At 54.6% G+C, this 27,019-nt stretch overlaps 1 protein-coding gene and 1 long non-coding RNA gene across 2 annotated transcripts in view; one reads left to right on the top strand and one right to left on the bottom strand.

The window, feature by feature from the left end:
- On the bottom strand, positions 1-27,019 carry RBPMS2 (RNA binding protein, mRNA processing factor 2). The gene is made up of 9 exons (XM_059913040.1): positions 26,831-27,019; positions 26,139-26,250; positions 10,690-10,767; positions 10,084-10,122; positions 8,525-8,587; positions 8,044-8,194; positions 7,398-7,549; positions 1,420-1,489; positions 1-1,157 (listed from the first exon to the last, which is right to left on the bottom strand). Exons 1-8 carry the CDS (start codon positions 26,929-26,931, stop codon positions 1,427-1,429), a joined length of 759 nt encoding a protein of 252 aa, XP_059769023.1. The 5' UTR covers positions 26,932-27,019; the 3' UTR covers positions 1-1,157; positions 1,420-1,426.
- The window catches only part of LOC132359316 (uncharacterized), a 44,980-nt gene continuing 43,853 nt past the window's right edge, over positions 25,893-27,019 (top strand). Inside the window, exon 1 of the long non-coding RNA XR_009500809.1 lies at positions 25,893-26,216. This is a non-coding gene — a long non-coding RNA (uncharacterized LOC132359316). The remainder of the gene's footprint in view (positions 26,217-27,019) is intronic.

Raw genomic sequence — 27,019 nt, 5'->3', positions numbered from 1 at the left:
TTACTTTGGATGATTTTTTATTTTGCATTTCATATATTATCCAGTTTCACATTCTCACAGGATCAGCAATTACAACAGCCTCCTTGTCTCCCAAGTCTGAAAACGGCAAGACAGCCACCGCTGCGGCCAAAGGCAATGCACTGATGTGCACACGAAACAAAAAATTGCACAATTTTTCCTTCATTTTTCTTAAACTAACGGCTGACGCTAAGGCTCACTGCTGGAGAACGGAAACCCTTTTCTTCTTCATGCCTCAAACTAAAATGTTAAACTTATCTGACAGGGCGGACAAGGTCTCTTCAATAATTAATTGCACACACACACGAAAAATCCTTTATGTTGCATAAATATTTTGTTACACAGGGTACAAAAATACTTTCACTTTTTGGTTGGTTTTGAAGTTTGGAAAGCATGAGGAGCCATGGCAGGGGTGGGGTGCGCCGTGGAGAGGTAAGCGAAACTGGGCAGAGAAAAGGTTTTCTTAATGGCTGTTGGCCCATCTGAGGGGGAGGAAGCAGAGGACCCCAATTTGAAATGACCAAGAAAACGCTCTATCTTGGCTGGGTGGTCCTTCCTGTTCAGCCTGGAAGTGTGTGGGGTGGTGGAGGCCGCCAGCCGCTGGGCGGGGCTGGCTGCAGGGCTTGGTCCTCACTGAAGCAGGGTGGGTGCAGGGGAGGGGGGTGTGGGGAGAGGGACCGGGAATGATGAACCATTAGTGGCCAGGACTTGTTGCTATGGTGACACAATGTGAGAACAAACTGTACACTCACATATATACAAGTTTAAGTGTCTTAATTCATGCCAGGAAAACATGCAAAATTAAACGCCTCATTTCTTTGAGGTGGGGCTACGGAAGCAAATTTGGACTGGAGGTCAGGCCTTGCTCAGTCCCAGTGAGACCTCCGAGCTGGGTCTGGGTGTCCCAGCGAGAAGGCCCCTGAATCCTGCCGTGAGGCCTTGGTGAGGGGCGCTTTGGGGCAGGACAGGGCTGAGGAAAAGGAGAGAAAGGAAACAGAGTCCACTGAGTCAGGCTTAAAATTCACAGTCTTTGGAGGGAAGCAGCAGCTCTGCACGGGCCACCTGGGGGCAGTGGAAGCTCAGGGTGGCTCCCTCCCCAGTGAGGCGGGCGGGGGGGCTTCGAGCTGTGGTGACCAGACCTGGAGGGAGGGGAAAGAGGTGGCCATGAGCAGATGCATGGGAATGGAGCTGAACCCAGGCCCTTCCCTTGCGAGGAGGCTGCAAGATGGGAGGTGGGGGGCAGGGTGGGAGGAGAGGGGAAAACCAGCCAGAGTGCCCCAGGCGCAAGCTCAGGTTGGGGTAGCACCAGCGAGCTCCTGGACTCAGGCAGAGGAACCACGGCCCTGCAGGGAGCCAGGCTCTAGGACACTTTCTGTCCCAGGCCTCTGAGCCAGCACTTACTGAAGAACTAACAGAACTGACGATATTTCCATCCTTGCTGGGTGGTATCAGAGGAAGGGTACCAGCGCACCTGCAAGAGAAGCCAACGTCAGGAGCTAGCTGTGCAGTCCCTTCGCTTGATGGGGGAGCCTGGGAAACACGGCCTTCAGTGCCCCTGTCGGAGTCCTGGTTCTGTTACTGACCGGCGGAGATCGGGCCAGTTACTCACCTCTGGGCGTCAGTTTCTTCATCCTGAAAATGGGAGAGCGCCACCTGACCTGCCTCCTCTGCAGGACAGAGGTTCAAATGAGAGAAGGGTTACGAAGGCGTTCACGCTCCACTGAGCCTGACTGTACCGGGTGGAGTGCTGGCAGCCGGGGGCACTGGCCCAACAGTCTGCCCTTCCCCCTTAACCGGGAGAGTGCGGAATTCCTAACATCAGGAGAATGCACCCTAACACACTTTGGCTCAACTTCTTTGAGTCTCAGTGTCCTCAACAGCTACAGGATAGAGATGATTAAAAGTCACAGGGTATCCACGAGGATCAGATAAGACAGAATGTAAAAACACATTAGAAACCAAAGTCAGTGTGATCTCCAAGGGGCAGGACTCCCAGAAGTTGGTCCTGTCCTTGCAGGATTCAAGGAAGTCACAGACTAGACCCAGCTGATGCTCCCTGCCCCCGCTGCTGCCCCGTTTCAGCTTCTCCACCACCCCCACCCCCGTTCCCTTCATTACAAGCCTCCTAACTTTAGAGATTTGTAACCTACCAGCTGAGCCCTCTAGTGGGGGGCCTGGCAGCTACCTCAACCCTGGTACTTGCTAGAAGGCCCCACAGAGCAATGGCCCCAAAGCAGGATTCCCAGAGACAGGCCAGGAAATGACATGCACCCCATTCCCCATGGGCCAGTCATCTGGACGGTGAGCCGTGCTGGGTGCCAAGCCAAGATTGCGGGGAGGCCGCCTGCCCTGGTTACAGACAGCACGTCTGCCCCGGCCTGACCCGTGGCCACCTGGGAGGGGTGGCGGCAGGGCGTCACAGGGCCCCGAGTGAGGGGGCGGGAAGAGAACTCAGGGATGGGAGCCGGGGTTCTCTTAGGAAAGAAAGGGATGGCACAGGAGAGCCGATGAGGAAACCAAGTAGCAGGTGTGCATTACAGACAACCCTCTTGAAGCTCGAGCAATCAGACCCAGTTACCCACTTGGCTGCCAGGAATCCCTGCCTCTGTAAGTAGTGAAGATATCGAGCAACGCCAGGCTATCTGGTGGCTGATGAAAGCTTCCTGAGAACTTGCTCCTGTGCCCCCTCCAAATTCTAGGTGCTGTTTTGTACAGCGCGGGACCCTGACCACCCCGTGTTCAGCAGGAAGTCGGCAGCTGGTTACTCTGAGATGCCGGGACACTTGGCGCATAGCAGGACCAGGGCCTAGGCCACCTGACCAATGTCGGGATGGCCCCTGGGCTCCAAGGATGTGACACTGCTGTCATCGGCACACAGTTGACCCCGGGCTGCCAGGACCACCTTGATTAAGCCCCACACCACACAGAAAGGGTCAAGAGCCTCTTTGAGCCATCCAGCCTCAGAGGCCACCTTATTTTCTCTCATGTCTTCTAAACATCTGGAAGCAGTTCCCTCCCTTCCTGGCTGACAGCTGAGTGGGAGGAAGCCTCTCCTCCCCTTTGCCGAGCCGTGGGCTGCCCTCTCAGCTGCAAGCCCAGCTGGACACCAGAGCTCATTCCCTAAGAGAGGGACGATGAGGAAACCAGCACCGCTGCCACCGGACAAGGCTGCGACTGGTAAAGCTCAGGGAAGCCCTAGTGGACCCTGACCACCGCACTTCACCCAGCCTCCAGCTGGAGCGGCCCCACGGCAAGGAAGCGCCTGACAGGCTGGGTGCCCTGCAGGGCTGGACAAGGGGAGAGCGACGGACGAGAGTGGGAGGGACCCTGGAGGCCTCCGACCCACCCTCCTCCACCACCGGCTGCTTAGGGGCCCCCACAACAAGCCTGCTCCATCCAGTCCCACCCTCTCCACGAGGTGCTGCAGCTTGGGCTCCAGAGCAGCAGCTTTCCCTCCAGCCTGAGATGAGCCCCGCCTTCCTGGGGAGGAAGCAGAGGAAAGCCCTAATTTCTGAGCTCGGGATGGTCGTGCAACCCAACTGGACAGAACGTACTTGGAGGGCTGCGTTTCCACTCTCCTCAGATGCCTGGGGTAGGCCAGTGGTCCAGGTTCTCTAAAGAAGCACGGTCTCTTCCTGCCCCAGCTCAGAACAAGAACCCCAGGCCCAGGGATCACGGCCAGCACAGCAGGGAGCAAGTGGCCAGTCCCCTGTCAGGGCCTCCACTTGTTCACAGGGGGTTTGGGGGTCCTAAGAGGCCACTCCACAGGGACAGCCCGTGGGCATCTAGAATGGCTACAGATCCAAGAGGGGCAGCACCCAAACAAAGGAGTAGGGGGCACACGGTCCTCTCTCAGACACTCAGACTGACTAACTGAGAAGATACACCAAAAAGTGGGCAAAGGGATGAATCCACACAAGAAGAAACAGAAACAGCCAACAAATAAGGGAGACTCACTCATCACAAAGTCAAAACAATACAATTAACTCAGACTGGCAAGTCTACACTCTGACCTTGCAATAGTTCTAGGATTTTATGATAAGGAAAGCAAGCAGGACAGGTGCCCAGAGAGGTGTGAACAAGGGCGTCCATGGCAGCACAGCCTAACGAGCAAAAGAAAATTGTGTAAACAACCTCACTGCCATCTACAGGGAGGCACACACACTTATACATTGGTAGGCTAGCCAGGCATCCAGAATGTAGACCTATATTTACTGACATGGAAGCATGTCCTAATATTTAAGTTTTAAAAAGATTAAATGTGTAATTTTTGTAAAAGGTTCGTTCGTACTCATGGATTTACTTATACACCTGTGTCCAACTACCTACCAAGTCTAAGGACTAAACGTAGTGATATTTTGGGGAGCAGGATGATAAGCAAAGGCAAAACAGAGAAAAAACCCTGTCTTTTTCTTCCCATGAATGCAGACCTCTAACAGCTAATGTTTATGAAGCACTTGGCATGTGCCAGATGCTGGTCTAAGTAGTTTTCATATACTAAGTTCATTTAATCCTCAGAAAAGCCCTATAAAGTTGATGCTATTATCATTTCCATTAAACAGATAAGAAAATAGAGGCAGGGGAATCCGTGTAACTTTAAGGTCATCAGTAAGTGGCTGAGCCAGTGTAAGGGGGGCAAAGGGCTGCAGTGAAAGACCCCCATACCCTCAGGTCGAAATGGAAAAAGAAGTCCAAACTGGGAGGACCCTGGGGTGCAAGGGGACATGCAGAATCCCTGCTTTTAGGCCACCATCTTCATGTACCAGACCCCAGTGTGCCCCTGCCACCCATACCCTCTGAAAGGAGAAGATTCTATCAAGAGGATCAGAAGGTCCCGCAAGACAGCCTTGTGCCGAGATAGAGCAGGACTGAACCACCTCCAAGCCCCTTTCTTCCTGCAGGTCTCGTCCCTGCAGCCACATGAGGATGCCTCGCTCAGGCCGAGCTACTGGCAAAGGGCATGAGGTCAGGATGTATATGGTGGGGTACAGAAAGGAAGGACCGGTTTTTATCCCCTTTTGTCTATCAGCTGCTGCCTTCTCTCCAAGTCACCTCCTTACCCCCAGGCACAGAAAAACGCAGTGCTACCTGGTCCTCTGGGTTCAGAATAACCTCCTTAGGATCACCAGTGTCCACCTCCTTCATTTAGGCATTTTCAGCCTCCGCCTCTGGGGCAGTACTATCGGGGGCAGGGAGGGGGCTCTTGCAAGGAAAAGAGAAACTGATACTACTTAGAAAATGCTTTCATGCCTATCACTACATTTGGTCCTAACAGTGTGTTTTACTGTCGAGGAAACGACTATCCCGAGAACTCAAGTAGCGGGACAGAAGTAGTCACCACCTGATCCAATCGCTTGTCATCAGGCTGCCTCCCGAAAAAAGCCACTATCCTTTGAGGGGGACTTCATCCCCTTCCCCGGGAGACCAGAAGACAGGAACTCAGGCACAGTGAGGCCTCTAGCCTCAGAGAGGACCTGGAGGGAACTAGACAATAATGATATTAAATAATAAGCATGTTGTGCTCCCTCTGTGCTAATAGGCTACCAACCACCCTCTAAAGTAGCTACGACTATCATCATTCCACAAAGAAATCGAGACACAGAGAGGTCAAGAAACTTGCCCAAGGTCACACAGGTGTTGAAAGAGAGAGCCAGAACCTGGACCAAGGTAGCTGGACAAGAGTTGGACAGCCACAGGGCGCGGTGGGGGACGGAGGGAGGAAGCTGGAAAGGAAGACAAGAGGAGGGCACACAGTCCCGTGTACGAAGCTTAGGGACCCACAGCAGCACACCACTCCCAGCCGGCTGGGGGGCCACCCCAAAAAGGACAGAGATATCGCTCCTGAATAATCTGACATCCTGACTGTCCCTGGCTCCCAACCTCTGCCTCACATTGTCATGGCCTAGCATCTCAGAGCAGATGGGGCAGAACCTCTCCATCCGATCTGGTCCTGCCCTCTCGTTTTACAGATGAGGACAACACGGAGGCCCAGAGGTGAAGTCACTTGCTGAAGATCAGGTAGCTAACTGGTGGCACAGCTGGGACCAGAGGACTCACGGGGCCCCTGCAGTTAAACTCCCCTCTTGGCGGGGAGCGCCATCTGCCTTCCACACTCCGCCGGGTCACAGAGGACTGCCTTCACTCACCGCAGAGCCGGTCTGCGGCAAGTCCCCAAACGTTGCCCTAGAGAGGAAGAGCCTCGCCACCTCCCTACGCCGATCAATCTTCCAGCCCTCTGTGGTGTGCTGCCAGGGTGAGTGCCAAGCGGAACCACGCGCCTGCCCTCGGTACAACCCAAGTTGCCGTGGCCGGGGGAACGCCTTGCGAGGGTGGCAGTCAGGGAATCTGAACCTTCCACCTTGGAACTGGGCGAACCCAGGTCACGAAGCCCTTCAGAGGGATGGACACGCACTTGACCCTCCCATTGGCAGAGCCTCCCACGCCTCCTGCCTCAGCTTCTAGCTTCTAGGAACTCTCCCTCCTGGCTTCTCACACCCTTCAACTCCTCATCCCCTTCTACTGCCCCAGCCAGGAGGCCTGTTCTCTCCCTCTCAACAGCCAGGTCGCGCTTCCCGAGCCTCGGCTCTCGGTCACCTCACTGACGAGAGGCCAAGGCGGGCTCGCCGCTCACCCCAGCCCTCCCGCGCTGCCTGGCGGCGCCCCGCCACCGCCGCACAGAGGCCTGGCTGTAATCTGTGAGGTGCTCGTGCCCCTCTCGGGCACCTGGCGTGGCATTCGGCAAGCACAGAGCCCTCCTGGCCCAGCCGTGCCCACTCTGCCTCTCCCCTAGAAGCGCTGGCTGCATCCTTCCAGCCCCAGCCCAGGTCACAATGCAGGGTGCCCATGTTCCTTGAACAAAAGAGCAAACACTCACTGGGCAGCCCGCATGTTCCAGGTACAACTCTAGCCCCTCACGTGGCTTAACGTTTAATTCTCACAACAACCTGAGGCAGATACTACTATTCCTATCTTTCCAGATGAGTGAAAAAGAACAACCCAGACACAGAAATCTTTCAGAGCTTTCTGAAGTTCATAAAGACAGAAGGAAGCAGAGGCAGGCGGCCTGGCTCCGGCGACCACACTCAGGTCTGTCACCACAGGCAGAGTTGGCACAGCCTGCCCGCGCGTGTCCAGGGGGCAGTGGACCCACAGTGGGTCTCTCACACTTTGCATTTGCAGTGTATCCTCGATGCAGCCTCACAGCTTATCCTCTCCTTCCCCTCTGTGGGACCCCAAACCCCAAAGGTACTGTTGTTCCAAGACAGCAGTTCTGCAGCAGCTCTGGGGACCAGGGTGGCCCGCGGCCAGGTAGGAATGAAGCCTGGCCAACTCAGAGCCTTTGTTCTCCCCTTTCCTACTTCTCCCCCCGACAGGCTTACCTGAGCATGTAGGGCGGCAGCGGCAGCAGCAGTGGCAGCTGGGTAGGTAAACGCAGCATGTGAGATGGCTGGGGTCAGCTCTGTGGTGTACAGAGGGTAGGGGGCCCAGGCCTCTGGGGATGCGGGGATCAGAGCGGCCCCCATCAGGTCATCTGCGACGGGAGACAACAGCCCCCCTTGTCAGAACGTAGATCCCCCTTTGCGCCACCCCATTCCAAACAGAGAAGGGGACCCAGCACTATCGCTGAGCATAAGCTCCCTTCTCAGGCTCCCCTGAAGGATCCCAAGACTGGGAAAGAAGCCATGGTAACTTGGCCAGGCTTGGTGAGTATCCTGTCTGCTTCAAGAAGCCCTCAGATGGGTCTCTGCTCATCTCAACCAAGAGGGATCAGAAAAGGCTTCAGGGAAGCTGGGCGACACCGACAGCTCAGGAGCTCAGTCTGAGGTCCAGCAAAGGCTGCAGGGGAGGGAGGAAGCATGGGACCCACAGGGATGGGTAATGGTGGATGCAAGAAGCTCCTGGAAAAGGGGCGGGCAGGCAGGACTGATGCCCTCAGTGATGCCCTCTGCATGCAACTCCATCCACGAGGGCCTCCCAGCTCTGCCAGGTAAAGGGCAGCAGACGGCCACTCTGAGTGCCACTCACAGGGGTCTCGTGCGATGAAGTGTGCTCCGAGGGCGGGGTGAGCGTTGGTGGGATTTGGTGTAGCCATTAGCTTGTTCTTGGCCATCTTGGTGTTGGCTTTGGCAAACTCTAGCCTCAGGGTCTGAGGGTTCTCAGGATCAAAGCGAATACCCTACGTGAGAAGGAAAGGAAGGGAAAGGCGTTACACTGTAGGACCCAGCCTGGCCACTGCAGTGGGGACGGAAGGGCCCCAGAAATGATCCAGCCTGAAAGACTCGCCCACACGGGGGCCAAGACAGAGGACACACTGCTCGGGCCTTGTGAGTAGTGGCGTTTGGCACGACAGTGCAGCCAGAGACTCTGCCCCAGGATGCTGGGTAAGGTACATCTGTGGGCCCTTTCCTTGGGTGCGGATTGGGGAAGGTTTGCAGAAGACGGAACAGGAATACCCATTGCCTAGAAGTCTGTGGGTCAGAGAAAGGCCTGTTCTCTGTCTACTCACGTTCAATGCATTCTTGGCCGCTTCTGCTCCCGCCCGGCTGTCAAAGATCACAAAACCAACAGGCTAGTAGGAAAAAGAGAGAATACCCTTGCATCTCTCCCAACATTCCATCTCCCCTTCAAGCATACAAAACAAAACAACAAAGAACAGAAAAATATATAATTCTTGTCCATATCCTCCCTATGTTCAGCTAGAACATAGGGAGGATATGGACAAGAATTATATATTTATACAATTATATATGGACAAGAATTATATATTTTTGGTTTGGGGCACCAAAACTCTCCCATCCAGGTACCACATTCTGGCAAACGATGCCAATACAGCTTTATCCCACTGCATTAAACATCACCCTTTCAGTAAAAGTCTTTTTTTTTTTTAATGTATGCAGGTAATTAAAAGTAAGTTCTAGTGTTTTCCCCAGCACGAAAGGGGACATTAATGTATCAAGGGCATGGAAAGGCTTCAGGTTCAATCAAGGGGCAACAGGTTTTTTTAATATATATATATAAATTTATTTATTTTATTTATTTATTTTTGGCTGCATTGGGTCTTCGTTGCTGCACACGGGCTTTCTCTAGTTGCAGCAAGCGGGGGCTACTCTTCGTTGCGGTGCACGGGCTTCTCATTGCGGTGGCTTCTCTTGTGGAGCACGGGCTCTAGGCACACAGGGTTCGGTAGTTGTGTCACACGGGCTCTAGAGCGCAGGCTCAGTAGTTGTGGCCCATGGGCTTAAGTTGTTCTGCGGCATGTGGGATCTTCCCGGACCAGGGCTCGAACCCGTGTCCCCTGCATTGGCAGGCGGATTCTTAACCACTGCACCACCAGGGAAGCCCGGGGCAACAGGTTTATGGGACTTCCCTGGTGGCGCAGTAGTTAAGAATCCGCCTGCCAATGCAGGGGACACGGGTTCGAGCCCTGGTCCGGGAAGATCCCACATGCCATGGAACTAAGCCCGTGGGCCACAAGTACTGAGCCTACATGCCACAGCTACTGAACCCTGCGCACCTAAAGCCTGTGCTCTGCAACAAGAGAAGTCACCACAATGAGAAGCCCGTGCACTGCAATGAAGAGTAGCCCCTGCTCGCCACAACTAGAGAAAGCCCGCGCGTAGCAACGAAGACCCAACACAGCCAATAAATAAATAAAATAAAATAAATTTATTTATTTAAAAAGGGGGGCGGGGGGGAAACAACAGGTTTAAAACTTCTCCAACTTCATTTTGCCAAGGCTCAGTCCAGTCCCCAAACGGCCCCTGAGGGCTCTGGGCCTGGGACTCCCTGCATCAGGAACCAGAGCCCAGCCACCACCTCTACGGTCCTCAGCCTCTGGGTCCCACTGTGGCTTCTCAAGGGCCAGAGAGGGAGGACCAGGAGCTGACTGGTAAGAAGAGGGGACCTGTGGAGGCTACTCTTTCGTCAGCCCAGGACAGGACAGGGGTGACGGGGGCAGGTCTCAGCTGCCAGATGCCTCAAGATTGAGGAAAAGAGAACAGGCTCAGTTCGAATTTCAGCAGTCGGTCTGGGCTGGGAGGAAGAAAAACCTTGGAGAGAAATTACCTGTCTCGATGTGAGCTTGATCAGGGACCCTTCATACCCCTGCAGAGAAAGGTGGTCATTAACAGGGAAGGTCGGAAGCCTCTGTTGTGCTACCCTGGCCACCCCCCAGCCCTGCCTTTCCCCAGCTCACACTCTTCTCCCCTCAAAGGTGACCCACTCTGATCTCCACCACCGCTGAGCGCCCTCAGTCCTTGTGTCCCATATCACACGGCCTAGCACATGGGATGGCCATCTCGTGATAGCATTCATCATTTCATGCGGAAATTCCCCTTTGCTCTCCTAGCCTGTCATCTGGAAGCACAGACCTTACCTTTTTAAGTTTTCTTATCTGCAAATTGAAAACGCTAGGCTGAATCTCAAAGATTCCTTATACGGTAAAGTCTACTGAGATTCTACTGTCTCCACTTTACAGATGAGAAATCGGAGGCTCAGAAAGGCTAAGCAATTGACAGAAAGCAACATATGAGTTAGCAGAACCGGGACAGAGAACCAGGTCTGCCATCACAGTTTCTAGTTTTCCTGCTGCCCAATCCAGGTCTGCGATTCATTCCTGATGCTTCTCCTCCATCCTAGGCTCTGCCCATGGGTGGCTGCGTCCAGACTCACCTTGAACGGCCTAAAGAGCAGGTAGAGTTCTCTGGGTTTAATATCCACAGGGAGCCCACTGACGAACAGTGTCCGGACCTGGGGAAGAGACCAGAGTGGTCAGGGCCAAGATGACAGAAGAACAAGGATGATGGCTCTTCCTTCAGGAAGGACCTGGAATCCTTCCAGGGCTGAAGGAAGAATTCAGGATTTCCTGAGCCTTCTTTGGAGGCTGAGGCAAATGAGCACCCAGAGTTTCACAGCATTTAACTTTTCAAAACCCTTTCTGGACCCTTTCCTTTCTCTGGGTTCATCCTGCAGGTGTCACATCAAGCACTAGCTGAGCACTTCTGTGCAGACTGTCTGTTGCCGAACAGCCTCAAGGAGAGAGTCCTGTTTAACAAGATAGACGAAGGACCCCTCTGAGACTTGAAGAAAGCTATGGTGTCTTACCTCCAAAATATGCACAAGTAGAAACGTATATATATTTCAGAATATTCCCATGGACTCCTGGTAGAAAGGCTCCGTCTGGTCTAGCGGGAAGGCAAAGATGTAAACTCTGTGCCTTGGAGCAATTTCATCAGAGGGCCCAGCAGTTTCACATCCATCTCCTCCTGCTTCCTATGCTAGATGTAGGTTCTTCAGTGGCCGGCAATGTATTATATTCTTGCTTCTCTGGCCAGCTCTTAGCATGGTGCTGGTACTAAATGTTTACTGAATAAGGGACTTGGGGAAGGAGTCAAATGGAACAATGGTGCTGGGTTTTGAAGAATGTGTAGGATCTTGCCAGCTTCAAGTGAGGGAGAGGATGGTGTAAGTTATGAGCCTTGCCCTCAACAAAGTTACAAGTTGGCACTGAAGCCAGGTCTAGACACCTGGTGTCCATCCTGTGACTCCTGCCAAACCTGACCTCCCGAACAGTGGGTGAGGTCCAGGAGAGGGTTGGCGGGAACACTTCCCTAATTCACCACTGCTGGTTAAATGCTGCTGGCACCCAATGCTCAACTAGCGAGGCCAGATCAGCCAATAATTATAATGGGAGAAGGAGGATTTTCCATAGTGTAGATCCATTAAAAATACATCTTGAAACTGTGCTTTCTGAGTAATGAAAAATCCAAAAGATCAGAGCTTCCCCACACACTTGACTTCTGTTTTTTTTTTTTTTTTTTTGGCTGCATGGCTTTGAGGATCTTAGTTCCCCGACCAGGGATGGAACCCTTGCCCTCAGCAGTGACAGCACAGAGTCCTAACCACTGGACTGCCAGGGAATTCCCTTGACTCCTGTTTCAAGTCGCATCTCATACCACTAAGCCAAACGTAAGTCTTCTCAACTTGTCACTGCCGACTTAAGAACAAGTTCACATGCCTCAGCCCACCCAACACGTGGCTATTCTTGAAAACATTTAGTGGGCCACATCCCCCTCCAGAGGCACCAAAGAACTTCTTCCATGCTCTAGTGATGGCCTGCTGAAGGAACTGAGGCAACAGCCTTCTTGGAGACAATGGCCTGAATCAGGAACCCAGGGCAGTCAGGCAAAGTTACACCCAACACATACACATACACACACACACACACACACACACACACACACACACACACTCTCTCTCTCTCTCTCTCTCTCTCTCTCTCTCTCTAATGAACACACATGTCAACAACAGAGCCAGGAGTGGCAAAGGAAACCAGCCCCCATAGCTGCCCGTAACAAGTGTTGCCACCCTAGCCACACAGGAATGACTCCAAGCCCATGGCTGATAAAATAGGTAAGGACAGCTTCTTCTGTCACATGAGTTTTCGCCAAGAAGCAAACCCAGGAGAATTCCTTGCCAGTTAGGACACCTCCACCCCCTCTGGTGATGCCTTTCCTCACCACACACACTTCTGCTCCTGGGCCTGGGGTAAAGGTTCTGTACATCTCACAGCCCTTGGCAGCTGTGTCCCTATACACGCAGATCTCAAGCACTGCCCTGTCCCAGAAGTATCTGGGAGAAACCGGACAGCCCAGGCTCCAGAGTGGGGTGAATTGAGTTCCTGGACTCCAGAGGGCAGCCATCCTCTACACCTCTCTGCCCTTTGACGGAAGGCCTTTCATTTACATGTAAACCCTCAAATAGAAGTGCCTCGCTCAGGTCATGCAGCTTGTTTTTTAAAGGCAGCAGACCTGGGACTCAAAACCCAGGTCTCCCTCCCAACTACTCACCCAGGCTGGTAGAGATGATGCTTGCTTTTTGGTGCCAGGGCTTGGGCGCCCAGCCCACCACAGACGATGGACTGAAAGAGTACAAGCCAGCCAGGGCCCTGCTGGATCGGCCTGGACCAGTGCTACTCCCTCCTCCCTGGGATGAGGGGACGTGCTTTGGGTCAAAGATGCAAAGCCAGAGCCGCCCACAGAAACCTCTGCCTCAGTTCTCCCCAGGGGCCACCCATTTCACCCCGGCTAATTTTAAACCCTTCCTCAAATGGCTCCTTTCTGGCCAGACCTCCCCAGAGGCCCCCTTAAATAGAAAGTTCTCAGCACAAAGTTTCCTGCTTAGCGGAGGGGAGGGGAGTGAGTACAGGGGAACTTTCCCTCATTCCCAGCTCAGATTCTGGTTCCCAGCCTTCTCTGGGCCAGATGACTCTCTTCCCTGGCTTCCCATCTTTTAGATTCTAAAGGCTACAATACAGGTTGCATCCTGTGCCTGGTCATTCCTTAGGAGACAAGCTGACATCAAGGCAGTTATGGGTTAGGCGGTGGGTCCCCGTCTGCCAGTTCACATACCCTTTGCTGGGAGGCTAAGTCACAGGAAGCCCGACCTGAATGCTCTCCTTGGTTCTTACTTGACCCTGGACACCCTGGCAGATGACGTGCCCTCTGCCTATCCCCCTGTGCAGACATGGAAACTGAGGCCCAGAAGGGGCTCACGCAAGCTTGGCTCAGCAAGGAGCAGAGCTGGGTAAGACCCAGGAACAGTTTCAGCCATCTGTGCCATTCTTCTGGCTGTGGGGACAGAGGCAGCCGCACCTGGGCAGCCTCGTTAGCCCCATGGATGGGTAAAGTGCTGCCACACATCCATTCAGTAGCCAGTCCCTTCTCTGGGTGCCTGTTTAGAATGACGGCAAAGCTGGAGGGACAGGAAGTATGAGCTTAGCGGGCTGGCCGGCCACATGTCGAGAGAACAAGAGTTTCCAGAGCCCACCTACCCACCATGCTACTTCCAACTCCATCAGGTCCTGCCCCGGCCCACAGACTGCGGGTCCCCGACAAGCACCCACACAGGGCATGGCAGCTGCTCACACTGCCCCTCGGCCCACCCCTTTCTCATTCCTGAACTGAAAGGCATCCATCCCTCAGGTCCCTCTATTTCCTCACCCCTCTTTCCTTCCTCTGAAGTCTTCCGGGGCCCCTAGGACCCCTTGTCTTTTACTGGTCCCACCATCTGAGCTCACCTGGACTCTAAAACCCAGAGTTAGGAGGCAAGTCTCAAACGTTCCTGTCCTCCAAGGTACCTAGAGCCAGGCTCAACATCTGAGACCGCCGCCGTCTCTACACACCTCGGTCCCTCCAAAGAAGGGACTCACAGCCAGAAACGGATGTGGTCCAGGGTGGCAGAGTGATGCCATAAATGGGAAAGGCTTTGGTTAGTTAGACCGGAGTTTGAATCCCAGCTTTATGCTTGGCTTGGTGAAGCTGCTTCATCTCTCTGAATGTCAGCTTCTTTATCTGTACAACACGGGTACCCTCTACCTCCAGGATGAAGAGCACACTTTATGCCCAGCACACAGGAGAGGCTCAACCATATGCTTGTTCACTTCAGGGTCCCGTAATCTCAACACTGACCTGCACAAAAACCTCACCTATCAGGTACCACAAGCCATTTAGTTATATAAGGTTGTCTAGTGAGGCTGGGTCAGGTCCAGATCAGCCTGGAGCTGGGAACACAGGTGAGACAACCTTACGCGGTCGCTGGATTCTTTAGTGTTCCCCTTCCCCAGGGAGGCCATGTCTGAGGTGGAAGGCACCGTGGAGATCAGCTAGTTAAACACCCTCATTTTACAGATGACGGGGGCTTCCCTGGTGGCACAGTGGTTAGGGATCCGCCTGCCAGTGCAGGGGACACAGGTTCAAGCCCTGGTCCGGGAAGATCCCACATGCCGCAGAGCAACTAAGCCTGTGCGCCACAACTACTGAGCCTGCGCTCTAGAGCCCACGAGCCACAACTACTGAGCCCGTGAGCCACAACTACTGGAGCCTGCGTGCCTAGAACCCATGCTCCGCAGCAAGAGAAGCCACCGCAATGAGAAGCCCACACACCGCAACAAAGAGTAGCCCCTGCTCGCCGCAACTAGAGAAAGTCCGCACGCAGCAACAAAGACCCAACACAGCCATAAATAAATAAATACATACATACATACTGATGAGGGAACTGAGGCTCAGAATAGGAAGGTGACAAGGCAATCTAATGGCACAGTCGGGATACTTAGGGATGGCAGGGACAGAGACATGCAGTTACTTCTGCAAGGCCTGGCCAACAAGTCCTGTGTCCCAGGCCAGCACTGGCAACCACTCTTCCCATGCCACTTGCTGGTGCCAGCCTCACAGCAATAGGGTGCAACATTCAGCAGAGAGGTTGGGTGCAGACAAGGATTCAGGGACCAACCACCATTGATGCCAAGACGGAAAGATCAACCAAAGATCCCACCGCCTATTCCACAAGTTTACTACAAAAATTCAACATGAAAATATTTTAAGGTACTTGGAGGAAGCATAAGGGGTGGCTCACACAATCCCAGGCTGCTAGAAGGAACCAAACGTGTTTACGTAGGCCCTTCTTCCATACACTCACTCTTTTTCCAAAAGCATCCACACAACCCAAGAGAATATCTCCCTCCTGCCCTGAAACACTGAAAGCAACCACGGTCCTGTTAAAATGGTCATCTTCATGGCAAGTACCAGCAGACTGTGCTGGACCACAGCCATGTCCCTGGCACAGATGGAAGGCAAGTTTGGAACAGGCTGGAGAAGGTACTGGGGAGAGGTGGAAAAAGGATAGGGAATCCTTTGGAATTCCCTGGCAGTCCAGTGGTTAGGACTTGACGCTTTCACTGCCATGGGCCTGGGTTCAATCCCTGGTCGGGGAACAAAGATCCCACAAGCTCCGTAGCCAAAAAAAAAAAAAAAGGATGAGGAATCCTTAGAGGCCAGTAAAAGAAGACACATGTTGAGGAACCCACTGGAAGCACCGAATTCAACATGGACAAGAAACTTGGCCAGAGAGGTGTCCCCATACAGGACATCGCAGACATGGTGTGTAGCCTTCATGATGGTCAGGAGCAGACTTGGCCTCGCTGGAGGTCCCAGCCAGTGCCAGGCCTGCCTAGGGCAACAAACTGGCCTTCAGCACAACGGTGTCCCTGGACGGCAAAGCTTGGGGACTCCCGAGGCTGCTCGTCCCTCAAGCAAGGCCTGCTGCCTATCCTTCCCGGGGGGTGCTGGGAACAAGAGGGTGGGAGAGTCCAGCCCCTTCTAGGAAGTCCACACCACAGGCTATCACTGGTGGGCAGACTTCCTGGGGTTGGCTAGGTATTTGCTGTGTGATCGTGGGCCCTTTCCCTCCAGCTACTGCTGGATCTCGAGTGCCTGGGGCTCCTCCCTCCTCCACGGGAGGCCACCCATCTCATTCCCAGTGCTCCGGGGAGGGGCAGAGAAGGGCACCGGAAGTGGTGGCCCCCATCCTCAGCCTTATTCTTGAGGCCCCTGGGGAGGGAATGCCCCCTTCAAGGAGCCTCTCCAGCACCTTCTGTAATCCCAGCACGACAGAGGACCCGGGCCCCCGAGTGGTGCAGCCCTTTCCCTCAGTAAAGGGGAACACTGCAGCCCTCCCCAGCCCAGAGGGAAGACAACTTTTTAGAGAGAAGTAGGAAGAAGGGGCTCTGACAAACTCATTCCTGTTTGTGTGTCAGTAATGATCTTCCTTCAGACAAACCAACCAACAGTTGTTTACAGATCTTCAGAAAAAATGAAAGTAAACAGAAGCCTCCAGGAGCAAGGTGACAGTGATACCCAAGGCATCAGCCTAATAGCAGAAATTCAGGCTTCTGCCTAAAAGGCTTCGAGGCAGGACTCGACCTCTTTCCATCAGCCCAGGTGGACATCTCTCTCAGCCTGGACACCCGCACAGGCACACCTGTCGTTCCAGTGCCCCCAGGCCAAGGCCAGCTCCCTCAACAGTGGCTGCTTAGAGGCCTCTGTCCTCCCCTGGGCACACACAGGGCCCAGCTCACACGGGGGCCCTGCAGAAGTCAAGGGAAGGGAGCTGTGGGGGGAGGCGGGGCAGGGGGTGTTGCCCCCAGAGGAAAGCCTCCGTGTGAGACAGGACTGGGGTATGGGGTCCGAGGGGCCACACCACGAGGCCCTCCCTCCCTAGTGGGGGGACGCCACGCTCAGTCAGCCCAGGCTGGGGCCTGGCCATACTCCACCTTCATACCGAGAATGGAACACTCAACTTCTCAGGTAAGGGTGGCAGCAGGATATTGTGGCTGAGAGGATGAGCGCCGTAAATACCAGTTTTTATTAGAGACCGAAGGGGTAAACACTGCTGTCAAAAACAGTCGTATGTCCATGGATATTAAACCCCCTACCCTTTAACTCCAAAGGACAACCACAGCCTCCTTCCAAACCCCAGCCCTGTACCCTCCAAGACAGCACCCTGGACTTGGACTCCAGGGACCTCCCGTCTGGGGCACAAAGGATGCTGAGGTAGGAAAACATCAGGGCCATCCCCACCCTTCCCCCACCCCCAAATAAATCCCAGCGGTCCACCAGAAACACTCCCCACTAGAAGACAACTCCTGCCTTCTAGGTGAATCTCTGCCTCACAAGGCTAAGAAACTTGACTCTGGGCAACAGAAACATCATACCAAAGAGATAAAAATGATACTTGAAAATTGATTCTTTGTGGCAATCCAACATCTCTGAAGTTAGAATTCAGTCTGGAAAGGGAACTGTTTCAACCAACCACTTCATCAAAATGTTCAAGTAACTCGCTTGCTTTGAACCCTGCCTCTTCTCTGCTTAGCATGGGGAGCCCTGCTGGTGTCATCTGGATGGAAAACACCCCTTACAAAAGTGGGTGGGGGAGGAGGGAAATCCAAACAGGGAAAAACAAGCCTCTCATGAGCCCCTCCCACATCCTTCCCCAACTCCCAGCCCTCTCCAGCAACCGAAACGCAGAATATCTGAGCTGGAAGAAACCTTATTTTTAGCCGAGGTCCAGTGAGTTGCTCAAAGTCACCGAGCATATCAGAAGCAGCCCCAGTGTCCCCAGGTGCCCAGCTCACAAAAGTCAATGCTCTTTTGCAGACCTTGATCTCACACCACCAACCCACTCAGAGCCCAGTGGGAGTCAGCCTTTGGTGCCCAGAACAAGTGACCTTCAGCTTCTGAGCTAAGAGGGCAGCAACAGTCCTGAGCAGAAGGTTGACCGGGGGTGCACGGGGTTCCACTGGATGATCCCATGGCTAGTCCTAAACAGTTAGTTATAGGGAAGTCAAAGGGAAGACTGACAGACTGCCAACTCCCAGAGCAGCCTTGTGCAGCGGGGAACGGGTTGGGGTAGAGCAGGGCTCCTCACAGCCCCTGGAAGCCCTGAGTCCAAACAGAAGCCCAAGCCACCCCATCTCAGTGTCTCACTACCGTCCCACCAGCCAGATCATGGGAGTTTATGAGCTGCAGCCTGCATTATATAAAGCTTGCAGCTTTCCTGCTGTAATGATACGGAAGGTCCTTTTTAAACTTGTACCAGCCATCATCACGCCCAGTTCGGCTCTGGCTTCTGCAAGGGGAAAAGGGTCATTGAGAACCAAGACACAGGACTCAGGCTCAGCCTCCTGCTCAGACAACAGACCAGACACAGAAACAAAAGAAAAAGAGCCTCAAAGCAATTGTCAAGGAGCCCGATTGAAGTCCCAGCCCTGCCACCAGCCAGGCAAGTGGCTTCGTGGCCTTCACCACTGCCTCAGCAGTAAAGAGGAGGGGTGGACTCGCCTCAGGGCCCTTCACACTCTGACCTTCCAAGAAACCAGGGAAGTGGGAGAACGTGATGGAGTCTCAGTAATGCTCGGGCACTGTCCTCCATGGGCTCAGAGCTCCAGTGCTTTCGTTTTGCCCACAAGACGGCAAAGAAAGCAGTAAAGAAGGGGCAGAGGTTGAGAGGGTGAGAAAGCAGGATGTCAGAAGCCAGGCCCTTGGGATTTGAGAGGGGTCTCTCTGCTGGGGCAATACAGGAGCTGCCAAACAGAAACCTCAGAGCAAGTCATTGTACCTCTGCAGAGATCTCAGCGGCCTGGCCTTTTTCTTCTGTATACATATGTAGGGGGTGGGGTGAGCGTTGGGTTCTGCCTGGGTCCTGTGCTTAGGCTTGGCACTGGCAGGTCACTCTTACGCCTCCCAGGGGAAAGAAGTCCCTCTCAGTGGGGCCACTTGACGAGAGGTGGATGGAATGTGGTGACATGGCCCGCAGACCCAGGACTTATAAGGGCTGAACAAGGACACAGGGAAAAAGAGCAAGCAGATACAGCCAGACAGCACAGCAAGCAGATACAAACACACATGCTCCCAGAACGCCAGCACCTCCTGTTTCCTCCAAGGAGCTCTGGGCTGCTCAGCTCCCAGGCTAGGACAGCGCCCAGCTTCCCTCCAAGCAGTGCCCACCTAGGACACCGCCAACGTCAACACGGTCTGACCTGGTGGGGAGAAGTCCAGGTTTAGGGGCTGTTCCACGGTGTTTTGCCTGCCCCTGCTAATTCCAGCCCCAAATCACATGTATCTGGGCTTGGCTCTAAGGCCCCACGCTGGGCAGCACTTTGTCATTTCCACTTCTTTCACACCTACCATCGGAGTGTGAGCCTGACAGGCCTCCGAGGTAACAGGCAGAGTGGTACAGGCCCATTTTACAGTTGAGGAAACCAGCTCAGGAGTTAGGTGCCTGGCCAGCCACTGGCAGAGCTGGGGGTCTGACAGTCCAAGTTGCCTGGGAAGTTGGGGCTCTTCCTTTAGGGCCTGCAATGTGCCCTAGAGCTCCACCTGTGTGTGTGTGTGGGGGGGGGGGGGGGGTGGGAGGAACTAAGCTGGATTAAATAAGGCTTCGGACCTTATACTCCAAGCTACTTCTACCCCCAGGAAGGGAAGGCTTCACATCTTGGGAACACACCTGGTCAAAACCTGCTGCGAACTCTGCGCTACACCTCATTAGGGAACCCAACCAAACAGCGTGACCTGTGCTATGCAGACTCCTTGCGACTAGGCTGGCTGGAGGCAGGGTGGGGGTGGGGTGGGTGGCCTGCTTTCCACTTGGTTCCAGACAGAGCCAGGGGACAAGGCTTTCAGAGGCAACTCAGAAAGACAGGCTCAAGCTGGGACAAAGTGAGAGAGTGGCATGGACATATATATACTACCAAATGTAAAACAGACAGCTAGTGGGAAGCAGCCGCATAGCACAGGGAGATCAGCACGGTGCTTTGTGACCACCCAGAGGGCTGGGATAGGGAGGGTGGGAGGGAGACGCAAGAGGGAGGGGATATGGGGATATATGTAAATGTATAGCTGATCCACTTTGTTACACAGCAGAAACTAACACACCACTGTGAAGCAATTATACTCCAATAAAGATGTTAAAAAAAAAAAAAAAAAAAAAAGAAAGACAGGCCCACAGGGTCTCGAGCATGGAGCTTCTGGGCAAGGCTCCCTTCCCTCCTGTGCCATCAGCCTCCCCTGTCCCTCCTACTGCTGTGTGGTCAGCCAATGCCAATCTATTGCCTGACCCTTGTGGCTGGCAAAGGTTGCAGTTGTCACCACTGCTATATGCTACCCCATAGATTCAAGGCGTTGTCCTAGGGGAATCCCACGCACTTCCCCTAGCTCCAAAATCAATACCTCCAACCCTTAAACCATGTGATGTTAATCCAGTGTGAACACACGGCACCGTGCACATGAACACAAAGCACCAAGCACGCCACACCTGTGCACCACCTGACTGAGGTAGATGAAGTCTGACGAGAGATGTTTCCCAAAGGGACACTCCTGTTGGGAGAGGGTCTCTGTTCAGGGATGGAAACTACTTCTAGGACCTAGATTCTGGTTTGGAGCTCCCCTGTCACCAAGACCCCACAGAAGGACCCCTCCATCCCAAGTTGTGCCCACATATGGCTACAATTACACATAAGAACAGGGACCAGTCTGGGTGGAAGCTCTTCACAGCCTTGATCGCAACAAAGGTTCCCCAAACTGGTCTCAGGTCCTATTCCAGTAATTTCTCCTGATCTCTCCCAGTTAAAGCCCAAAACTCACTTGGGAAGGGGTGGGTTGGCTAACCACAAAAAGGAGGTAGGGACTCCAGACACTCATACCATGGGCTCGTCCAGGTCAGACCCTGCCCTTTCTCCCTGAGGGTCCTAGGCCTGTTCAGAACTATACAGATGGCCTTAATGACTTATGACAACCAAGAGCCTTTCCTCAGTCGGCTGTAAATGACTGAAGGCCATGACAGATGGGCCAAGGCAGACCCTCCCACTACACCCAGCTCCTGCTATATTCTGGAGGTGCCTGGCATGGATGGATCCACCAATGGACTCTTCAGGAATGGAGGACCCAACGATCTTGCCACCTGTCTAGCCTTGGTACACCTCACAGGTAATCTTATTCTTTCCATCCAAGGACGGAATAGGGAAAAAAGCAGAAAGCAAGGAGGCCGTGCTGGTCCCTGGGCAGGCAGTAGACGGGGTTCGGCAAAGGAAGCTTCGTGGGTTGTCTGCAGTTCCCACCTCACAGCAGCGTGGTTTCTGAAGTATGGGAGATGGGCTCTGCCCCACTACCTCACAGCTTTGCCTGGGGCGTGAGGACCCCTCTGAGGCAGCCATGGTCAGGGGACGGCAGAGGAACTGACAAGGCATCAAATGTTGCTGCTACCCAAAATCAGTGGCTGAGCAGAGGCTGGAGGCCACCAGGTGCTGCCAGAACCTAGCACTCTAGCTCAGCTCTGGGTAACCAGAGGTGGGTGGCCCTGGACCAGGAGCTTAGCCCTCAGGGCAGGTGGGAGGACTCCTCTCCTCTACCTCTCAGGACTGTCTGGAGAACCAGTGGGATAAATGGGTGGAGAGCATGAAAGCAGAGCAAAGCATCCGGCAGTTCATGTGTTACCTCTAGTTACAGTACTCGCCAGACTCCTCCCCCAGCCCCACCCCAGAGACGGAGATGAGAAATCAGAATGTCCAAACATTGAATGATATTTAGAAGTTGGTTCTTACTGGGGCAAACCAGCCAGGCTGCCCACTTACAGGGAAGGAGGAGATAAGGAGACCCAAGAGAATGGCCCCCCAAAACGACAGGCAGTCACTTTAGAGTAAGTACCATTTTTTTAGTTAAGATGCCCAAAGCAACAGGGAATCAAGGGTGGGGGTGGGGTGTGAAGGCAGTCAGCCCCAGCCCAGGCTACAAGGGGGATGTACTGTCTGTAGGGAATTCACTTGTTGTGGTTTTTATCACCACGCAATAACAATTCTAAACATTATCTGTGATAAAATGCTCCTCCTGCAGGGGCTGACAGCTCCCACCACCCAGTCTTGGGATGCCACCAACCCAAAGAGAACTAGCCTGGAGCCAGTCCCTGAGCTTCTACTTGGGACCCTGTCATCACCTAAAGCTCAGCCCTAAAAAACTTGAGTTGCAGATCCTCTCCCCTCCCCACGCCCAAGTCTCATCCAAACCCCCAATATAAAACAGAACAGCGGGTATAGTATGTTGTTAAGAGCAAACTCTGGGTCCAAATCCCAACCTACTCAATTACTAGCTACATGAAAGCTAGTTAACCTCTCTGTGTCTCAGTTTCCTCACTTATAAAATAGTAATAAGTACTTCACAGTGCTGTTGTGGAAGTTAAATGAGTTAAAACAGTAAAGTGCTCAAAACAATGCCTGGTACAAAGACTATGTATGGGTTTACTACGCATAGTACAGCCTTACCATTAGGTTATCTGAGCAGAGAAGACACATCCACAACAACCCCCAGGGAGGAGGGGAGTCTGATCTACCAGAATCTGCCTGAATCTACCTACTTGGGTCCTGTTTCCAGGTAAAAGCCCAGAAGCATAGATGCCTCCCTCCCCTTATACCAAAAAAAAGTCTGCAGTCAGAGCACCAAGATGTCCCAGATTCTGTCAAATATTTTTGATGGCAGAGAAAAGAAAAGGGGCAGTGCCCAAGTCACACACTGGACCCTGAAATTCCTTCACTCATTTGAGTGCTAACCTTGGCCATCCTGCCAGGGGCCAGGGACCTAGCTGGATCCTCAGAGACCCCTAGAGGACACATGATGGACCCTGGGGTACCAGACGTGCAAGAAGCGATCTTGGCCCAGCTTTGATGGATGCAGTGGACAGGCAAAGATGGGGATGGAGGGCAGTGAGGGGCCAAGACGCTAAGGTCAAGCTGTAGCTCCCTTAGCTACCGTTAATCCCTGCCTTTCTATAGCTTACTATTAGGTTGGCATAAAACTTCTTTAACTCTTAGAAACTTGAACCCCACTCCCCACCCCAAGATTCCAAACACCACCCTCCTCTCAGGGGGCTCCCAACGAGTCATTACTGTAACTTAATACTGCCTTGTGTTAAAATATGTCTCCATTTTCTAAATAAAATATGCTTTCAAACCACATACACCCTTCCCCGGAAACACTGTAACTCTCCAGCCATCTCTCAAGAATCACTAAGACAGGAGATGCTTGAATCTGGGATTGGGCAACACCAGAGGCAAGCCTGCCCTGAACAGGGCTCGTGTGCTGTGCTGCCTCACCTTCTGGAGCTCAGGCACCAGCCAAGACACACCTCGGGGTGGGGGTATGGCCTCTAGATTGAAAGGGACACGTAGCTCTTCCCCGTAATTCCTCGCTGCCCTCCTTAGCTTTCAAAGGGTTAAAGGGTTAGAAGTTTCCAAAGTTTCTAACACACCTTCTTCTCAAGTAGCAGAAAAATACCAATTTCCTCCCAAGCCTGCATGATCTCAGGCTGTTCATAACGTGGCCTCCAATATTACTGCAACATAGCAAATTCCTGGTAGTCACCCAAACAAGCCATGTGGTTCCACAATACACCCCCCACTTTTATACATGCTATTCCCTCTCCTTGGAACGCTTTTTCCATCCCTACAGGTCTAACTACCTCCTACTCAGCCACATCTCAGGGACAGCTGACCTCTAACTTCTTCCTTGGCTTCCTAGGTTTGCTTTAGCTAATCTCCAAGAGGCAGCCTGGGTCAACCGTGAGAGTAAACCACCACTGCTAATGCGGATTTCCCCAATGGTGGCTCTTGGGGGTTGCAGAACTGCCTACCTAGGGGGCATCTAAGCTAAAGAGAATAAATCTAGTTCCTGCTCAAACCACCAATCCAAGGTGAAACCCTGGCTGAAGAGCTCTTGGCCCACTGTTCAGAAAGCTAATGAGGAGAAGGGGCCGATTCTAGTGCTTACCTGACCAGAGCAGACGCTGGGCTCCAAGAGATCACTGGGGCCCTTAGTCTTAGACCTCTGTTAAACAGGAGCCCATGCTCCCCACCCTCCCCAGCACCAGTTGCACTGAATTCCCTGAAGCACTACAGGGCTGTAGCCCACCTCTGCCCACAAGGAGGGAGAGCAGGGATTCCACTTCTCGATGATTCTGCCCTCTCTCTTAAAAAGCTACTTAGAAAAAAGTGACCAATACCTCAAACGATTCCTCCAAGACTTTAGACTGGCCACGTGGTTCACCCTTCCCACTTCAAAGGGGTGGGTCTGAGGGTCTCTTCAGTGAGGTAAGTCCCTGCTGGTCAACCCTCTAGCAGAAGTGGTTCCGGGTCCTTGCCCAGCTTCACAGGAGAGGGCTTCCCTCCCTCAATTTCAGCAGAGACCACACACACACTAGCAACCCTGTCAGCCTCCCCCAACTCTCAGGGGAGATTCTGAACAATCAGGAAGAGTCAGGATGGGGTCCCCAAAGCCAAGGGCCTATCAGCATCAAGGTCCAAGAAGGACAAGGACTTTAGGAGCCAAAAGAACCCCAGCCCACTAGAGCCCACACCACACTCGTGGACATATGTCAGGCCTTCCTTCTCCACTCTTCAGAGTGAAGGGTTGTAGATTCCTCCTTTCCTTCCCCACAAAAAGCGGGATCTAGACCTAGATTCTCAAGCTGTCATGCCATTGGTGGACTGGGGCTGGCAGCAGGCCTCTGAATTGCTAAGAGTGGGAACTGGCAGTGTGACCCTCCCACCATCCCTCCCACAGTGAGGAGCCCAGCCCAGCCGTGGGCCAGTGCCGCCGTTCTGCACCAAACCTATAGCACGGCGGGCGGGCACCCGCCACTGGATAGGAGGGAGGCAGCAACGCCAGCCCCCATCAGGGGCTCTGCGGTTTCTCCTCCAGACCAAGGGGAAGGGAGCTCAGGGTGGATAACTGGCCCTTGGTTTCCTGGGCAAGAGCATGCCAGGGCGCGGCAGGAAGGGTCTAGGGTCTCTTGGCCCTAGAGTGACACAGCAGAGGCCCCTTCAGAGACAGAGCTGCGAAGGCTGCCCCCTTTCCACACCAGTTTTTGTCTCTGCGGGCCGAGTTTCTGGTCTCCATTCACTGATAGCCTTAAGGCTATATCCACCTTCCCACTCCGCCCCCACACACACCCTCCCGGATTTTGCCACATCCAATTAACCACCCAGCTGTTGGTGATTGCACGAAGCCGCCCCTGACTCCCTCCTCTTAGCACATGGCCGGTGGACATTCCTAGCGGAATCCCACTAGGGCCAGCTTTGGGGTCCTGGCTTGGCTGCCAGGGCAAAACCCGAGAGACGAGAACTGGGAACTGAGTGTCTTTAGGCATCTCCTTCCCAACTCAGTCAGCTGACATCTTTGCCAAAGCCCAAGCTCTGGGGCCGTGAAGAAAGCCGTCTACCCCCATGACTACAACTCTAGCGAACCAAGGTAGCGCGCGGCCGGCCCAGGCCTCCAAGGTCACGGGGAGGGGTCAGGGCGGAAAGTGCAAGGGAGTGTGGGTGCCGCCCGCCCGCCGTGCTAATCCCGCTCAGTTCCTCCCAAACGAGGCGGGAGTCCCGGCCACGCGGGAGGAGCGCCACGGAAGAGGGCAGCGAGCGGGGCGGAGAGTGGAGAACGAAGGACGCGCGGGCAGCAGGCGTGGGGCGGACACGGCGCAGCTCGCCCACCTCGGGACGCACTGACGGCCGCCGGCGCACTGCCGGCCCCGAGCCTGGGAGGGCGGGGAGACAATGCCCGCCCGGCGGGGTAGTCCAGGCCGCACGCCCCCGCCCGCCGGACACGGGCTGCTCCTCCCCGGCCGAAGGGCAACGGCGGAAAGGCGCCGGGAGCGATTGCCAGATCGCGCGCGGGGCCCCGCGCGCCCCGTCCCCCGCCCACCTCCGCGTGTACTTCACCCAACAAGTCCCGGGGGCGCAGACCCACCTCCTCCTCCAGGGTGCCGCTGGAGCCCGAGCCCGTGCCGGTGCCCGTGCTGGTGCCGTGCTCGCCGTCCGGCTTCAGGTTGCTCATGGTGCGGGGGGTGGGGTGGGGGTGGCTAGGGGAAGGGAACGCGGAGGGCTAGCGCGGCGCCCGGCCCCGGCGAGGAGGTGGGAAGGGGCGAGGTGAGCGGTGCGCCCCGGGGGTGAGGGGCTGGGTGGCAGTGGGGAGCGCGCGGGGCGGTGAGAGGGGCAGCCGCAGCGTCGGGCTGGGGTCACATCAAGTTTGGCGGGTGCAGGAGGCGGGGAGGGGGTGCGGCGGGGGAGGCACTGGGAACCGGAGCCGAGCCGGAGCGGCCGCCGCCTCCGCCTTTTCACTGCGACCGGCGAGTGCGCCCGCGGCGGCGGCGGCGGCGGCGGCGGGGGGCGGGCGCCGGGGGAGGGGGCGGGCGCCGGGCGGCGGCGGGGGGCGGGGGCCGGAACCGGCCTCAGCTGGGGCCCGGCCAGCCCCCCTCCCCCTCCCTCTCCGCGGTCTCCGGGGGAACGCGCAGCCAATCCCCGCCGCCCGCTGCGGGCTCGCCCCGGCCCGGGCCGCGGCGCGCCAGTCTCCGGCGGGGCTTTTCCCTTCTCTCCCTCGTCCTTTCTCTCCCTCTCTCTTTCCCTTCTTCACGGAGAGTTTTTAAACTTTGATGAACTCACCCAGCGAACTTTCTTAAAGGGGCCGCGCACACCGCGCCGTTCCAGCCCGCCGGAGGTGGGACTGGGTGCCGAGCACCCCGCGCTCCCTCGTCCCTCATCATCCCCACCCCGGCGGCCCCACGCGAGGGGGCGCCCGAAGCGGGACTCCTGGGTGGTCGGCTTCAGGAAGGAGTCTCCCCTTTGTACTTT

The sequence above is a fragment of the Balaenoptera ricei genome, chromosome 2 (assembly GCF_028023285.1).
Source record: "Balaenoptera ricei isolate mBalRic1 chromosome 2, mBalRic1.hap2, whole genome shotgun sequence".
Taxonomy (NCBI): Eukaryota; Metazoa; Chordata; class Mammalia; order Artiodactyla; family Balaenopteridae; genus Balaenoptera; species Balaenoptera ricei.
The sequence above is the reverse complement of the archived record's forward strand: the minus strand, read 5'-3'. Positions and strand labels throughout refer to the sequence as shown.